The 19,494-nt window shown below is 36.5% G+C and overlaps 1 protein-coding gene across 2 annotated transcripts in view; it reads right to left on the bottom strand.

The window, feature by feature from the left end:
• Nucleotides 1-13,689, bottom strand: part of nectin1b (nectin cell adhesion molecule 1b) — a 166,835-nt gene extending 153,146 nt beyond the window's left edge. The window contains exon 1 of one of the 2 annotated variants that reach the window (XM_051656300.1): nt 11,255-13,689. In XM_051656300.1, coding sequence (XP_051512260.1) covers nt 11,255-11,309 — 55 coding nt within the window. In that variant the 5' untranslated portion in view covers nt 11,310-13,689. The remainder of the gene's footprint in view (nt 1-11,254) is intronic. The other variant, XM_051656301.1, reaches the window with a different exon arrangement.
• Nucleotides 13,690-19,494: the final 5,805 nt, after the last annotated feature.

Genomic DNA, 19,494 nt, shown 5'->3' with positions numbered 1-19,494 from the left:
AAAAGACTTACTAAATTGGACACAAAAAAGACAAAAGTGCTAAAAAAAAAAAACTTTAAACCCACAGCATACTACAGTCGATGCTCTCCGCAGCCATCTTGCTTTCTGAACTCGGGGTCCTCTGAGTTCGTCTGACTTTCCGAGTAGGAATTCCGACAACGGGGGGCGTTCCGGTCTCGGAACTCGGAAAATAACTCGGACCTCCGACTTCCGAGACAAATGGAACGCACGATATGTTGGATTTTTAAATAGTGCCGCAGATGTACAGCTGTAAAGACAGTATAGTAGCATACAGTATCTATGGGGGGATTGTATTTTTAAACTATCAATAGTGACGTGTTTTGCAATATCTAGCATTAGTGCAGACAGTTTATTCTGCTCATTGAAGTTGAATAGATTGAGAATGCTGCTTCTGTTGTGGCACAGCCAATTTCATCTTGAGTAACGCTGTGGATGGTTCACGTTAATAGCTTTCCACGCTGTTAATTTCAGGAATGGCTGGGCAAATCCAATGGATCATTCCAGCTTGATGAGGAGGTGTGGAATCAAAACCTCTCCTGCTCCTCAACATCTTACCTGTGAATCTCTCCTCACTTTGTTTTACATTGCAGTAATTAAAATCTCTATATTTGCCCAGCTAACAATAGTCACAGTTGCTCTGATCCAACACCTAATGAGCTGGCTTGCTATCTACTGCAAGCATCTATAGCTGTCTTTGTAGGTCACAATCTATCTTTGATTGAAACGCATTGATTTTGCTACATTTACGGCTCTTATCCACACTGGAACGGCGATTTCCCCAAACAAAAACACAGAAAACGCTCTCTAGTACCGCTTTTTGGAAAAGGATGACATCAGAAAACAGAAAGCGGAGTTTTCAAATTTGTGTGGACATGTCCTAAGGCAGCATACCTAATGAAATGGAACCTCATATGTAGTGGTCGACCGATATGGGTTTTTCCTTGGCCGATGCAGATACCGTTATCTAAAGAGCAGCATGGCTGATTGCCAATATAAATACACAAAATTTTGAAATGAAAATGAATGCCGATTTTATACAAAATTTACTCAAATTCACTAAAACTATCCATTTTAGAACTGACAGAAGGGAAAGTGACCTAACCATAACACAGTTATCAGTCGGTGCCGATAATCGCAAAATGGAATAATATCAATCGATTAATCAGCCAAGCTGATCTATCGGTCCAGCGCTACTCATAAGTGACCTATTTGGAACTAGGATTTGGAAAAGCGTCTACGTCTATTTCAGGACTCCAGCAAACAGAAACACTTGATAATTACATTTCAGTACAGGACCATGAATTCTGAATAAAAACTGAACAAGGCCACTTTATACGAAATACAACAACAGTTTATATGAAATACAACAACAGTTTGTATAATGTATAACATGGAAGAACGCTAATTCTCTAATTCTAGTAGATAAATAAATCAATAAAACAATATGGTAAGTGAACTGCCATCTTAACTCATTTAAAATGCAAGACAAAACCCCAATTCAATGAATGGCCACATTAACAAATGAAATCAATAAAATACAAACTGGCTTTTTAATGCACCACATTGTTAAACGCCTTCAAAGAAAAGCAGTTAAAAGTGTTAAATGGCCTGAGCTTTTGACTGCAACTCCTATTTTCTTAAATCAGGTGCTTTGGCTGGAACGGAGTCGCTTAACCTTAGCCACTTCTGTTCTGCTTAATTACATACTTTCTATATTCTATAAAAATTATTTGAAAAATTAAATGGGACTCATGACAAAGTAACCTAATGCAAAAGTAATAAAGGTTTTCCTTGGGAATAAAACAGATTATCAATGCAATGGAACATTTGGAAACACAATTGAGGAGTGTTCACCATATGTCTGAATTTACCCCAGTTTCTCATGGGTGGGGTAGAACAAGTGATGGTTTTACACCCAAGCACACTTGTTTGCCAGTTAAACCATTTATTGTGGTGGTCAAAACAGCTTGTATATCACTTAAAGCTTCAAAAGAGGGCTGACATTAATAGGCTCACTCTTTGACCTACAAGTGAATGACCAAATTCATGTCTTTGCACATAAAGAATAGAGTAGTAAACACATTTGACGCAAAAGGAAGCAGAGCATTTGCAGCAAGTGACACCATCTTTTTTCTCACAGAACACTTTTACACATTTGTACGCTTCTGTGAAAGACCCCAGGTTTTCTGATATTGCTCATCACAGCAATTTAGAGAGGCAAACCTCACAAATGAAAAATGCCACTCAAAGATGGCTTTCACATTGAATAGGATAATCAATACACGAAGGGGGGGGGGGGGTCACAAGATGTTCTTCTCCTCTCTCTCTTGATTGTACCACTTCAAACTAAATTCCAACATGATTCCTGCAGCCAGAAAACTAATCCCTGACCTTTTACATGAACCAGAGGATCATCTCCACACAAATCAGGCAAGACTTTCTGATCAAAGAACACAAGGCACTGAATCAGCTATTGTGTTCACTCGAAAGGGGACTCATGGGCAACGAAGTTAGCCAGGTTTTTGTTGCATCCCATGACATTCTATTTGGTAATATTACAGTCAATATGACATCAGTATTGATCCTATTTACTTTCTTAATACATACAGGTCTTATTGTGAATGATTCCTGGGTGCACATTCAAAAACACAATAATAATTGCCATTGTAATCTTTCATGAAAATGTAACTGGTTGTCACACCTCTAAACTGACTTTCCTTTTTGGATGACGTCACCAAGCCCAACTTTTCAATGACCTGTCAAATAGAGACCACTTCTCATAATCCAATCAATTCCCAATGGATTTTTTTCTCTCTCTCTTTGAATATATTTTACTTCAATGTACGATAGAGTTTACCATCAAATTGAGAAGCATTATCCATTTAGATCAAAATAAAATATACTAACACGCGCCCAAAAAATGTTGCTTCAATCAGTTCTTGATTTTTCAACAACTGCTTGACATGCTGAAACTTGCCATTTGTGACTGTGTCAATCATACAAAGTATTTCAGAAAAAAATCTGCTGTGCCATATGGTCATGAAAACATTCTGTACATAAACACATTTAAAAAGCACGTTTCATTTCAAGTAGTCACTGAAAGTGCTTTAGAAACAAGTGAAAAATCATTTTGGGCACTAAACAATTTTTCTATCCCTGATTAACCCACTTGATTCCAACACACATACACATGGCACTTTCCTAGGTATTTCACCTTGAAACATTCCTCTTAGTAGGCCAGTCACGATTATTAAATAACCGTCTGATCGTGGTTATTTGAGATAACCGCGATTATTGTGCACTTTAATTTCCAATCACATTCTGATGCCAAAATAAGGGAATTTTAAGCAAATATATAAATGCCATCAACGGTGCATTTGTGTGTCATTCAGTTGAACTCCGAATGTCACTGAGCTGCACCGTGGATGTCAACCAGTCCAGAAGAGCGTCTGAAGTACTTCTTAAGCGCTCTGAGGGGCGCTTCATCAGCAGAGGCTCACGCCATTTTACTATTGCATAATATGAAATAATATTACATAAATGTCAATATAATAATAAAAAATATGTATTTTATATTGTATATATTTTTTTAAATTAAAATATATTTTAATGAGTTCCAAAAGTAACAGTGTAAATGTAAAATTGACCAAAACTAAAGTAGACCAAAAAGAGAGACATTTTAAGAATTTCTAAATATTTTGATATTTAAAACTTCATTTTCATGTCATTCATACAGTTTTAAAGCCTTAAAAGGATATCATATATCCCTATTTTATTATTTGATTTATATATTTGAGGTTAAATATGTAAAAAAGACTTGAGGTGTAACCTTAAGAAATATGACAATTTATAAGAAAATTTATCGTGAAAGCCCTAAAAGAGACAATTAATTGCCGTAGCCTAAAAAAAAAAAAAAAACAGACAATTAATCATAATAATTGCAATTATTTGTTTGATAATTAATCGTCAACCAAATTTCATAAACGTGACAGCCCTACATCTTATTTAAATTGATGTTTGTGGTGGACTCAATTAAGGATATAGATTCTTCCATGAAATACTCCTTAACCATGATGAATGCTTCAAAGCTTTCCATTCCATTAATAAAAAAAAAGTAACGCAATGAACGATATCACCAGAAAAAATTACGATTTACAAATCAATGTAGATTTGCTAAAAAATCTGGAGGTTAGAAGAAATTCCCTATATACCATCTGTTTGGCCTCTCATACGGATAGCTGTAAGTCATGTTATCACTTTCAAAAGGCACAGAACATTCCATTACTCTCCTCTTCCATTTATTCTGATTTGCAATGTTGAATTAAATTTAGCCAATAATTCTCTCCGACTCTCTCTTCTAAGTAGATTTACCCATCCCTTGAGTTTTTAGAAGAACAAGGGGAATTACAGCACAAACATGTGGCATCACAGTCCATATAATCACAACACGTGTTACCGAAATTCACTTTACACGTTACAAATGACAGCAGGCGGGAATTTTTCGTGCTCCAGGAGGAAAAGCACTGAATTAAGTAGGCCTCTGAATGAACTTCCCTCGAAAAAAAAAGCAGGCCAAGTTAATAAAGCATCAATCCATTGATTGATCTGGCCTGTTGCGGAGCCATTTCAGGCATTATCAATAGATCAGCACTCCCGAGAGATTCCTCAGCCTGTATTACAACCAACAGTTTGTAAATTGCCCTATTAATAGATTAGTCTGGCGGGTTCCTACTCTGCGAAAAAGGGAGCGTGAATCTTGCTGTCTCTGAGCAGATCCTATTAAACTATGGCAGTTCAGCCATGCTTTTCAATAAGGAGCTTCGGGTGCTGAATCACAGCATCAGTGAGTAAAAGAAGAGCTGCATCCAAATAATTAAATAAGCTTCTTTATATCGCTCAGCTTCCTGGCAACGTTAAAGGGATAGTTCACCCAAAAATGAAAATTCTCTCATCATTTATTCACCCTTATGCCATCCCAGATGTGTATGACTTTCTTTCATCTCCAGAACACAAACAAAGATTTTTAGAATAATATTTCAGCTCTGTAGGGCCATACAATGCAAGTGAATGTGTGCCAAAATTTTGAAGCTCCAAAATGCACATAAAGTCAACATAAAAATAATCTATATCACTCCAGTGGTTAAATCGATATCTTCTAAAGTGATATGATAGGTGTGGGTGAGAAACAGATCAATATTTAAGTCAGTTTGTACCATAAATTCTCCTCCCTGCCCAGTAGGGGGGTGATATGCATGGAGAATGCAAATCACCAAAAACAAAAGAAGGAATAAAATATTTAACTGTTTCTCACCCACACATATAATATCACTTCAGAAGATATGGATTTAACCACTGGAATCTTATGGATCACTTTTATGGTGTGTTTATGTCCATTGTGGAGCTTCAAAATTTTGGCACCCATTCTCTTGCATTGTGAAGACCTACAGAGCTGAAATGTTCTTCTAAAAATCTTCATTTGTGTTCTGCTGAAGAAAGAAAGTCACACACATCAGGGCTCCAGATTAAAAAAATGACTTACGAGCCATTGGCTCCTAAACCGAAACATTAAGGAGAAAAATGGCTGTTTTTAGTACCCAAATAACAGATTTTCTTGATTTAGATTGCGGTTCAGAAACAAGACAGAAAGCCAAAGAAAAGGAAGTCAGCTGAAAACCCATTAACCCTTTTGTCTCATAAATGTTCACACTCCTTTCATAATGTTACCAAATATAAGAGATAAAAGATTGTTATTTTTGTATTTATTACTGCTCTACATGAACATGTAATGTAGACTCTACATTACAGTTATTTACATAAAGTATAATATGAATATAGTAGTGTGTTGTCTTCTTGAGCATCAATGAATGTTTGCACCTCATATAATAGTTGTGTACAAAAGCTTGATATATATATATATATATATATATTTAAATTGTTTTAAAATATTGCCTTAGTCTTTCTTTACTGTTACCATATGGCCCCAGACACAGAGACTACAAGAGTGCAAACTTAATGAAATCCCAGATGCAGTTTATTGTGCTACTCCAATCCCAATCAATAATTACCAGAAGAAAAAAAGTGGTACACAATACGGGACTTTTAATTATAAAGAAGCCCGAAATACACATTTAAAATGTCTGCGCTCCCAGTTGTGAGCTCACTGATGGCTGATTCGCTTGGAAAGTGAATCTGATTCAAACTGCTAACCTGAGCTCAAACCCTCAGTTCTTTTTGGGTGATTCATGAAAAAGATCCGGTTCAAAAGAGTAATTTGTTCACGACTCTCTCACACTGGGTTAAAACGGGTGAAAAGCGGTGCGAGACAAACTGGTTGTGCGCGTTCTAAAAAAAATATACTCAGTAACTCACAAGATGATTTCTGACGAAACCGCATATGAACGCATACAGCCAGACTGTCGCCAGTGGCGACTAGATTTTAAATTATTGTCGCAATCAATTATTTTTGGTCGCCTTTACAACCATTTTAGTTGCAGCCTGGAGACCTGCACATCTGGGAGTGCATGAGGGTGAGTAAATGATTAGAGAATTAAAATTTTTGGGTGAACTGCCCCTTTAAGTGTTCTAACATAACGTGGGGCCCACCACCTCTAAAACAGTTTGTAATGCATGATACAACAGCTACAATGTTGACTAGGTCTTCTTCAAGAGGTGACTGTTACATTAAATATAGTTCATCAAAATTTGGTAGATCAGCCTTTTCAGTTAAAGCAGAATAATATTGGAATTGTCTTCCGAGAACTATTAGAGAGTGTAGTACATTAAAAATGTTTAAATTAGGTGTTAAAACATGGCTGAAAGAAAAACATGTCATGTGCTCACTAAATAAAGTTGGTATGATTGATGTATTAATGTTGATTTATTGTGATTTAAAATGTATGTAGTTTGAGTTATGTTGTAGATGCTATGTGCATGTTTGTTTTTTTTTATTTTGTTTATTTGATATATATATATATATATATATATATATATATATATATATATATATATAAAATGTATTATGTAATTATTATTATTATTTTATTATTATTAGGGTAATTGTTGTTGTTATTTTTATGTTTATTTGTGAGTACACACTGCTTTTATAGGATGGTACTGTAACTGCAGCCCAGGGACTACAGTTGAAATTGAGCTTTAAGCTAATACTGTTACAATACATATAGCTCTGGAAAAAATTAAGAGACCACTGCAAAATTATCAGTTTCTTTGGATTTACCGTTTATAGGTATGTGTTTGAGTAAAATTAACATTTTTGTTTTATTCTATAAAGTACTGGCAACATTTCTCCCTAATTCCAATTAAAAATATTGTCATTTAGAGCATTTATTTGCAGAAAATGACAACTGGTCAAAATAACAAATAACATGAACTGGGGGTGCTTCAGCAAGGCTAGAATCGGGCAGATTCGTCTTTGTGAAGGACGCGTGTATCAAGCCACGTACAAGGTTATCCTGGAAGAAAACTTGCTTCCTTCTGCTCTGACAATGTTCCCCAACTCTGCGGATTAGTTTTGCCAGCAGGACAATGCTCCATGCCACACAGCCACCTGGGTGGCATGGTCCACCAATCAAGGTGTAGGTGGAGGACCACCAGATCAAGACCCTGTCATGGCCAGTCCATTCTCCAGAACTGAACCCCATTGAAAACCTCTGGAATGTGATCAAGAGGAAATTGGATGGTCACAAGCCATCAAACAAAGCCGAGCTGCTTGAATTTTTGCACCAGGAGTGGCATAAAGTCACCCAACAGCAGTGTGAAAGACTGCTAGAGAGCATGCCAAGATGCATGAAAGCTGTGAATGAAAATCAGGGTTATTCCACCAAATATTGTTTTCTGAACTCTTCCTAAGTTAAAACATTAGTATTGTGTTGTTTAAAAATGAATATGAACTTGTTTTCTTTGCATTATTCAAGGTCTGAAAACACTGCATCTTTTTCGTTATTTTGACCAGTTGTCATTTTCTGCAAATAAATGCTCTAAATGACAATATTTTTATTTGGGAGAAATGTTGTCAGTACTTTACAGAACAAAACAAAAATGTTCATTTTACTCAAACACATACCTATAAATGGTAAATCCAAAGAAATGGATAATTTTGCAGTGGTCTCTTAATTTTTTCCAGAGCTGTATATTGTGAATTGTCCCTGAACAAATAAACAAATCTGAGAACATATAGAGGGAGGGCTACATCGCCAGCCCTGTAGAGTTAATTTTTGAGTGATTGCTTTACCTCATGAAGAGAAAGAGAAAAAATAACCAGATGTCTCTTAAGACCCTTACTCCAACTGTTAATTGCTATGCAAGTGTCTAACAAGCACAAAAAGGATGCATTTAATATGCTTGGCTTGTGTGTATATCAGTTATCACTTGATCTGCAAGGTGTCCGTAGTGTAGAAAGCTTGTTAACAGGGCCTGTTTTGGTTTGTCTGCTTGGAGATATTGGCTAAACGAATGTTTGCCTTATGTTCTCATAACCTTTCCCACTATTAATTGTGCTGGAATTTTATTTAACATAACTTTGAAGTCATAAATAATAGCCTGCACAGAAATTAACAGTTTAATGCATTTGACTAATGTCAGGAAGGTTAAATATTTTGCTCAGTGACTGCTAATGGTGTGAAATGCTAACCATTTAATTCTTTCTGAAGTCATTCCTCACCCACGGGAATAAATGCTCAAATTGCTGATTCTTTTAATACTGTATGCTTAAGCAAACTAAACCAACCCTTTTGCAACCATCAACAATTTTGCTTAGGCATAAACAATGTTTTTTTGTTTTTTAAATGAATAACATGGCATGCGATATCTATACAGGATCTAGATCTCCGAGTGGTGCAATAAGATTCTTCTGCATTTGGATTCATGCCAAAAGTTCAAGACCAACATGTTCAAGCAAAGTTATATTCAACTGTATTCAATGCCATGTATTCCTATATGAAAATGCTTAGTTAAAGCAATGATAAAACTAAAAAGAAAAAAAATAAGAAAATAAATCTTGAAGAGCTTGGTATTTATTAAGCCTAGCAAACGCTTTATTGAAATGTTTCTTCTGAAATTGAAAATCACTACAAAAGCAGCACTGTATTGAAATGCAAAAGATCCTTAAGTTCTTTTCCATCAAGTTTATGTCTCTATCACATAAGAATGAAAAAGGGAGATGATAAAAAGCAAAGCAGAAATCAATCAATGACAGGAAGTGCATGGGTTATCACGTAGGCCTTTCACTCAGTTGAACCCGCACAGCTGCTTTGACTGGCTTAGCTTTTTTTTTTTTTTTTTTTTAACTCCTGATCCAGTGGGGGCAGGTCAGGAAAGAGCTCGAAGACCAGCCAAATACATCAGACAGTTTGTTTACAACATTAGAGGTCAGCGGTGCAGTATTGATTGGAAAATATACTCTCAGAGCAGTTTATTAAAAGACACCTAACACAGGGCCAATATGTACTATTGTTCAAATGTCTGGGGAAAGCACATGAGTTGGATCGTCTTGCTGATAAAGAATCCGGATGCAGTTAAAAGGGAAATGTATACCTGAATCGGGTTATTGTGTCACTCCATGTGATGTATTTGCTTTACAGGAAGATGGGCTCTTAAAAGAAGCCAAGTAGAGAAGATAAACATCAATGAGGGAAGGCAGCCTTTCTAATCCTCACAGAGGGGTCACACCCATATATCGCTCACAAACAAAGCACTCTGTTGTTTTAATCTGACAGTCAATAGTCAATTAATTTATTCAAACCCATTATAACCCATTCTTGACTACAACACATCACTGTTGCACCTTGGAACAGTATAAACCTAATTAATTGCCAGCATTAGTTGATCCATACAACAATAACTGTCATGTTGAGATGTATTATTATTATTTTTATTTTTTATAAATAAATAAATAATCGTTAGTTAGGAGTTTCTATGAGGTAGACCAATATACAAATATTTATTTATTTATTTACTTATATTTTCTTTATTAATGTTTGCGTTTTGCCTCAAATTGTAAATGTAAACACTTCACACCTCTGGTTTGCGTAAAGAAAACAGTGAGTTCCTTTAAGTATTCCTGAAATGTAAATTAAAGGGATAGTTCACCCAAAAATTACAATTCTCTCATCCCAGATGTGTATGAATTTCTGTCTTCTGCAGAACACAAATGAAGATTATTTAGAAGAATATCTCAGCTCTGTAGGTCCTCACAATGCAAGTGAATGGTGACCAAAACTATGAAGCTCCAAAAAGCACATAAAGCCACCATAAAAGCAATTCCGTGGTTAAATCTAAATCTTCAGAAGCAATATAACAGGTGTGGGTGAGAGACCGATCAACATTTACATCTTTTGTTTACAATAAATATCCACCTTTGACCAGCGCCGCCCAGTAAGTGGCAATATGCACGAAAACAAAAACAACAAAAAACAATAAAAGCAGAAAGGGGAGATTTATAGTAAAAAAAAAAAAAAAAAAAAAAAGGTCTTGAAAAATTTCATATTGCTTCTTAATGCATTGATTAAACCACTGGAGTTGTATGGATTACTTTTATGCTGCCTTTATGTGCTTTTTGAACCTTCAAAGTCCTGCCCATCATTCACTTGCATTGTGAGGACCAGAGCTGAAATATTCTTTATTAAAAATCTTTATTTGTGTTCTTCAGAAGAAAAAGTCATACACATTTGGGATGGCATGATGAGGGTGAGTAGCCTAAATGATGAGAGAATTTTCATTTTTGCGTGAACTATCCCTTTAATGTCAATGCTTCATCCCAATGGGCTACCTGATCCGTCTCATTACTCATTTGACATCTGTCAACGTATGACGCTGTCAAATACTAAATACATAATTGTTGACTTTTATATGCAAAAGTGAGTGCTCATTATCTGTTTAAAACGAATTCGTCCATCTGTCTATCCCCCCAAAACAGCATTACCTGAGCTTTCCAATACATTTCCAATAAACGGGATGCACTATAATCCAGCGCAGCATCACTATCGCCATCTGCCTGCATCTCATGTTTTCATGTATCCAGTTTGCGCACATTTATCATCAGTGCGGCAAAATGTAGAATCATAGGGTCGAGTTTAAGTTAACACAGTATGTTACGCATTGATATTAGCATATACGTGTGTTGAGTTGTTTAAAAACTCCTAGTGATTCATTTGATTGGCAAACACTTACACCTTACGAACGGTCATAGACTGAACTTTGATATCCTGAACGGACTTACCTGGAGCGTTTAAAGCGACCAGCAGGAGTATCCAAAAAGTCGCCAACATTGCCATCGCACTTTACGCCTTGCGTCAAATATCCGATCTGCAACGAGCGATTCGGTAATTCATGCAACTTCGACAGAATCCCCTTCAGTCCACCCGTTCACAATAAATCGACGAGGATGCAGTGTGCTTTCGTTCAACTGTTAATAAAACTGCACTTAACGCAACGTCTGCGGTTATTGCGTGATAAAAGCGAGTATATGCAGACAGAAGTGTTGAGTGCAGCCAGGTATCTAGATCACATCCAAAGCCCGTGTAATTGCGAACAGATGCTCATCGAGCAGTGCGACTCTCTATCGGACTCTGCAGACTGAAAAGTCGCGAGAACCCGCTCGGCGGGGGGGGGTGGGGGAAGAGACGGATAAGAAGCTGATAAGTTCAGAAGACAGCAGTTTTCAGGTCAAGGGATCCCGCTATAACAGACGCATCCCGAGCGTTGAATCCAGTTCGATTGTTCAACCCCCTCCTGTTTGATGCCTCAATGACAAGTCCCCAAAAACAGAGGCTTTAACAACAGCGCCCTGAATAACTGGGCGTTTTTTGCATCCAACCCGTTTGCTCCACAGTACGATTCTTCTGCACTTTTGCGCAGAAGTAACCAGAGTAAGTCCCAACGGTCCCGGTCTGTTCCCTCAATTTGGGAGTCTGGGGATTATCGGATTATTTTTGCGGGGTGTTGTAGACGTTGGAACGGACCTGAAATATGTCCGTTTTTCACACCGAGCAGTTGTTTCCCGAGAAAACGGATGGATTCTCCAGTAAGTGGCAACAATCCCGGGGTTTCGAAGACTTTACGCAATGCTGCCACAACCTGAACTGTTGTAGCGTATCAGGCACGAGCGCGAGCAGAGCTCCGAATCAGGGTGACGTCAGGAAAAGGCGGGGCTTCTACTATCGTGAAGCGCGAGTAGGAGGATTTTGGCGCCAGTGAGTAAAGTTAACTATGAGGGAAAGGTAGAAAGTTGCATACACGATAAGAAACGACGCGTATTGAGATGTTCTACATGACAGAACAGCAAGGTAAAAACATGATATTGTCGTATCTGAGCTGAAAGGTTGACAGGAAGAACTTTATCCCTCAAATGCCTTGTTTATTGTCATCTTTTTACTGTCATTGACAAAACCTTACAGTAACACTGGAGACTTTTCAAATGTAAAGGGACTTTGCTGTTTTAACTTTAAAAGTTTTGATCTTTAAAAGTTTATTAACAGTCCTGACTATTTATATTTCACACATTTCTGGTTGGACAGTCAGTGTGACAGAATGTGAGGTGATTGAGGAGGTGGAGATAGTAAAACACTTCCCTCTACTGGCCACCGTCACAGAGGGAAATGACTCGGGATTTTCTCTGGGTGGGTAAACAAGGCAGTCGCTGGCCAGCTATTTTTCCTCTTTACTCAAGATGATGAGGGCAGTAGTACAGGTAAACTCTAAACTATAGAAAATAAAAATATGCCAGCCACATAGGTGTGGGTGGTGTAACCACAAAAATCGTGTATCGCATTATATTGATTTATTTGTATTGCTATTTTACAACAGCTTCAAATGCGCCTTGTCCAATCAGAATTTAGAGTCAGAACTGGTCTGTTTCTCCAGTGTTTCATTATGAGAAGCTCTTTTTATTCTAATGCCAGACTAATCATACATTTGTTATGAATAGTCTTATCGTTGTGTTTGCGTCCATCAAATTAAAAGTAAAAAGTAAAATTATTAAATTTCATTTTAATGCCTTTGAAAATAAAAAAAAGTATTTAATTCACTTGATTATCCATAAATAGCAACATGGTTATAAAACAAATACTTCTGGCTCTAAATTAGGATTTAATGATCAACATTCAAAACTCTTGAAAAATAGATGATGCACTGCTGTTTCTTCAGCTGCGGGAAATTTCATGTACCAGGGTTGATTTGTATTATTATTATTATTATTATTATTATTATTAAAACAGATTTCTCTTCATTTTATTATATAATGGTCACATTAAAATAACTTTTTGCCATGCATTTAGCTTTTCTTTTCTTTTTCTTTTTTTTAAAATGCCTTTAATGTATAGATTTGATAGTTTTAGCCTTGTCCAAGACCCAGACTTTCAATATTAAACTACGCAAATCCATTATAAAAATACAAATGATTATGTTTAGAAAAAAATATAATTTAAACAGATTGCAGTAAACATAAACCATTTTTGTTGATGGCATGGTAAAAAAATAAATAAAAAATATGACAGTCCCACAGTTGTGGCATCATTTTCACCACATCAAACAATTTTGCCTTTAATAATGTTTTTATTATTATTATTATTATTATTATTATTATTATTATTATTATTATTATTATTATTATTATTTATTTATTTATTTTGACAAAAGTGTCAGTAAAGAGTATGCTTGAGGAATATGAGGCAAGTGATGTTTAAAGAAAAAAAAATGGGTGTCATTTCCAGTCAAGATGTAATTTTGCCAAATTATGCAAAAAGTGTGATTATTTTTTATTTTTTTTTTTACGTAATTGTGTGTATATCCAATTAATACAATGTTAGCTTTGAAATTAGACTTAGCAAGACAGGGTTGGCCATCACTGTCATTTCCACTATAGCTTAAATTTGATCGGCAGATAAATCCGCTACCTGCATTGATGCTTTTAAGAGCGGCCTTAAGACTTGTTTCTTTACATTGGCTTTTGAATAAGTATTTTAATATTGTTAATGGTAATTATTGTGGTAATTGTTTTAATCTGTGTCCTTTTTCCCTGTAATGTTGTAAATTTATACCTCTGTACAGCACTTTGGTCTACTCTTGTGGTTTTGAAAGTGCTTTATAAATAAAGTTGTTGAGTTCAGTATAGAATTCTATTAAACACAGAATTTGAGATGTGATGGAAATGACACTGTCAAGTGAATTTCTATGACCTTCAGGAAAAAAATGACAAAAATGACATAATCTCTTGTGATGCATGCTGGACATTGTCAGTTACTTTCTAGAAGTCCACTGTGCTAAAAGTGCCAAAAGATGACCCATACAAACATGTGACTGCACATCAGTTGAATTATATGTTTAATTAATGTTTTGACGTTGCTTGGCAAACAACTAAACTTCTCTTCTTTGCGTTGTCTTCCTTGTGTTGACCTGTTTGGTACAATGTCCAGCTCTATATTTTTGCATGACACCATGTCCCTTTATCATATGAATACTGTAGAGCAGTTGTGCCCACTGATAGCCATGCAAAGATATCTACAGTGTTATAAATGGTATAGCAAAATCTCTGACACATTTCTACCATTTCACACTATATGGCGTCATACCACCCAACCTTGCTGCCACATCATCATCTTGAAGTGAAAATAGTCTCATTTTAAGTCATAAAGCAACATCTGCACATTTCACATGACAAAGTAGAGCAAAATCTTTTAAAAATGTGTGCAAAATATAATGACAGCATTGCAATTCATGATTAATTTATATCCATGCTCAAGACCCATTTTCCCATGCACTGTGGGTGGGAGTTTCTCCCAACAATTTACAAATTGGGAAGACTGATGACTTAATTCATCAAAACATCCATCGTGTAATGTTGATGGAAAAACACTGTTTAGGTTGTAGTCTTCACCAAGTAGGATCTAGTGTTTGATACATAGAGGTGTTTTGACTCATACTGAATCATAAGGAACGTGAGAGGTTGCAAAACAACCAGCATGCTTGATCATTCTTCTCTGTTTTCTACATAAATTACCAGAAAGACCAAACCAAATTAATTACAGAAATGTCCTTCTGCGATGTTCTTCGAATATGTCATCTTTCCATCTGTTCAGGTCTTCAGTTCTCCACTGCATCATCTTCTCACATTTAGGAAAAAAAAAACAAAAAAAAAACAATGTCACAAACAAATGACTCCTTTCACAACCGCTTGAAGTTTACTCATGGCATGAGACTTCAGCCCCTTTACTGCTTGTTGTTACAATAAACAGACACACCTCTCTACCCCATTTTCTTTGCCATGAATATAAACACACTCAAACGTGCTAGTTTAGACCCACACAAACAAGCAAAAGTTTAGCCATCCATCTATTGTGAGGCTGCATCAAATTGTATGTACACACATCTACTAAAATCTCCCATGAGAGAGAAGGGTAATCACAAATAAACAATGAAATGTTTATTACGGTTTGTTCCACATGGTTAAAATTACAGAAATGAGGCACTGGAAGGGTGGAAGGGGTGATATACACACATTTGAGTCTCTTTGAATGATTTAATGTTTACCCAACAGACCCAAGTCTTGTCAAGATAGTGTGCATTGACTTATGTGCCACTCTTCAACCTAAAGAAGCTGTACCCCAATGATCATTTATGAGAATGAACATTAATGACCATGATATTGGAAATGACTGAACTCATGACTGTTTTAATGATTATGTAGTAATTCCATACACTTTGTCAAAAACTTGCTGGAGGAGGGCCAAGGGCAATGTAATGAATATAATTGTCATAATGCAGAAAAGTGGACATTTGCAAAGGTCAAGAAAGCATTCTGAACTCTTCCATGCCCCAGCATCATGTGAACAGCTGAATTAGCTATTTACTGGTTATTTAAAGCATAAATGAGGGTGCTTTCCGCAGATATTAAAAAAAAAAACATTTAAGATATTATTAAAATTGTTTGTCATTCATATCGAATTTATCCAATGTCTTTGTATTCTTTTGTTGTTTTGCTGTGGTAACCTGTCAAGAGAATCAGAATCAAGCATTCAACAATGGCGTGGTACAACTGTAGTTAAAGTTACAGTTAAGCAACACTACAAGTTACTAAATGTAGTGAACTACATTTAAGCTATTTAAAGAAGAAAATATATTTAAAATGTAACAATCAGATTCTCCAATTAGAAGTTCTGATTGCAGAATTAAATAATTTCACCTGCTAGTTAAATGTTTAATTAGGGTGACAACATTCAATTGTACACTGAACATGAATAATTTATACTAAAAATGAACAATTAAAACTAAAAAACACCAAATGTTATACAGTATAACTGAGTCGAAATATAGTGATATACAGCAGCAAATAAATAAATATTTAGCTTAAAAAGAAAAGACAGTGGCTTCTGGCAGTCTCTTTGGGATATTCTAAAACGCTTAGCATGAGAAACGCTTATCTTGGCTTAATGTACTAAAACAGTGACATTTGAACACTAAATTCAGTATGCACCTTACTGATGATGCATACTATATACATACAAGCAGATGAGACCAGAATCCTAAACTCAACGTGCAAATTTGCACGTTAATCGTTTCTCCCCCAGAAAACCATTATAAAGAAAATGCTTAACATGGCTTAATGTACTAAAACAGTGATATGTGAAGACCAAATTCAAATTTTTATCCAAGAAATTAGAGAATAAAAGAATATGTTTCCACTGTGTATATCATTGTTAAATTAGATTTTTATTTTTTTATTTTTTATTTTTTTCTGGGACAGAGCAACCTAATACACGTTCTTGGGACATGTTTATTAGGAACAACAAAATTATGTTGTAGATGCTTGATTCAGGTATGTAGCATTTGAAATCTAATACCACTATATTTGTATTTTAAATTCAATACAATACAATATTCAGGACCAAAAGTCCACAAATATGAGAGAATGTTGCACCAAAAATAGTCATATTGTAGTTTTACATAATCATGTCCCACCCTTTTTTTTTAACCCATAGAAGTCTGATTTTTTGTTAAGACAATGTAAACTATTTTTGCATGCAAGTAATAACAGGTTGTGGGGTTGTTAGGTCCAATATAGTTTGTGTTGCCCAATGCTTCAATAACAACCTCTTTGCTAAGCAAGCATTACACTGTGACAGGTTTACAAAACAATGTGATTAAATGTGCCGCACAATCTGGTAACAGTATCTTCTGATGTTTAGACATTATAAGATCTATTATGCTTCCTCCTTATTACTTGACTGAGAATGGTCCGGCCAAGCTGCTGAACACTGAATTGGCATTGTCTATACATAAATTTGTGACATAGATCTTAAAATGCATAGATTTTGAGGCAGGGTGCGATTAGAGCAAGCATTGCACATGGCATTTGTTTTTCACTTTGCTTTCTGTTTATTATTCAACTGATAGAATGACCAAATCTAACATTATGTGACACTTGTTGTCATCACAGAACAGTCTAGAGAGCCCTGCGTTTTCGATTCCCTCCCTCCGCACAACCACTCAGCAACTCATTTATGCTTTAACACATGCAGAAGGAAGAACCCGCATGGAGATGACTTGTTCAGTCTCTGCACATCTTATTATCTCTGTGATTTTCTTCAGCAATTACCAATTTGTTTGAGTGAAATTTTATTACATTTCTATAGGGGAAACAAGCCTCTGAATGCTGTCAATCACATGAAGACATCACATTTAAGATGTAAACACATGCAGTTCATTGTACAACTCTTACTGGATTGGCTAATCACATTTAATCTTACCACATTAAGACAGCAGTCTTAAGGAAACGTGCCAACTGCTTATTAATTAAAAATTAATGTATGTACAAGTACACAGAAACCATATTCTAACTTGGTCTGACTATTTTGTCATGACTTTAAGGCAAACTCAGAGCCATCTGCTAGCTCAACTACCCACCATCTGGGATGCATTTGCTGTCTTGTTCATGCTATTACCTCATTGGGTGTTTATCTGTGCTGCAGCTCAAGCAGCTCCACACCGTTTGGGACACTGTAGGGGGGCATCTGATTTGACTGTTAGGTCAACTCTTTGGCAAACTCTTGTAATTACAGGTGAGACAACAGACAGCGCGTCAGCCTGGCTTCGTCAGCCAATGCATACATTGTCAGCGGCATTGCCGTTTCTAGGCCTTAGGGACCGATTTTGATCACTGTCAAGGAATGCCTGGTGCCCTTAGTGGCCACTTACAGCTAACGGCCCTGGATAGTGGCTTCAATTACTATGCATATGAATAAAAACTGTCATGATCACACGACAAGTCAACATGTTGCTACCGAATGTTCCAGTTCCCTGACATAGATCCCATTATGCCGAGTTACTGAAAAGCGGCATCTCCCATCAGTCTTTTTTGCATAAGTTCAAGAGTGATTACCTTCTCCTGTGGCGCAACTAATTGCACGTCACTTCAGCAGACCTGGGTTTGTGTCCTGCACTGAAACCATTTTTACTCCACTGACAGTTAGGTTTAGGTAGTAGAGTTAACAAAAATGCATTGCTCTTCAAAATATTACATAAATTACAACCAAAAGCAACTCGATTTTCAACTTACTTTTGGCACCCCTCTGTGGACATTCCAGCTTAATATGCAAAGGCAACTGTTAGTCAGCAATTTGTTGGTTGATTTCTGTTGTGCTTTCAAACATCGATCTGTTTGTTTGGGCGGCCCGGCCAGCCCAACACAGTAACATTAGGTGCTTTTTCACCATCGGGTCGAACAATTCTTGTTGCAGAACATGCTGTTCTGTACTGATCCAGACTCGCTGAAGAATCTTCCATTTGTTAGAATGGAGTGACTGAGCCAGTCGACCAACAGAGTCTTCACGATCAGTCGGGAATATTGAGTGCTTAGAACCATTGTTTATGTTTCAGATGTTGTCAAAATGGGCATTTTGTATGATTCAGCAATCAAATCAGCGTGTTTAAATGTTTCGTACAAATAGCTACATATAATAATGAGATCAGGCTTTCTCATCAAGGGCAAAAACAGGTGTGACGAAGGCTTACCTGTATTAAATGCCTTTTTGCAACTGCACTAACATGTTAAAAATGTAAGTGTGATGAGGAGGAGGGTGGGGCCGGGCCATGACTATGCACGCCCGGCCCCCAATCGGGCTAATCAGCCGAGGAGAGGGATAAATGCAGCTGGATGCGGCAGTTCGGGAGAGAGAGAGCCACATGCAGCTGCCGTGTGTGTATTTATGTTTGTGTCTTTTTGTTTACGTTCTTATTAAAATATTACTTTGACTGTTGAGCCGGTTCCCGCCTCCTCCTTTCACATTTGATGTTACATTGGTCCCAGGTTTCGCACCAATGTAACATGGTTCAAATGGGAAAGGAGGAGGCGGGAACCGGCTGAACAGTCAAAGTAATATTTTAGCCCGATTGGGGACGCACGGCCCCACCCTCCCCCTCGTCACAGTAAGATATATTAAAATTAGTTTAATTAAAATCTAATTG

This window comes from Myxocyprinus asiaticus, chromosome 26, assembly GCF_019703515.2.
Source record: "Myxocyprinus asiaticus isolate MX2 ecotype Aquarium Trade chromosome 26, UBuf_Myxa_2, whole genome shotgun sequence".
NCBI lineage: Eukaryota > Metazoa > Chordata > Actinopteri > Cypriniformes > Catostomidae > Myxocyprinus > Myxocyprinus asiaticus.
This window is presented reverse-complemented; position numbering and strand designations above follow the sequence as displayed.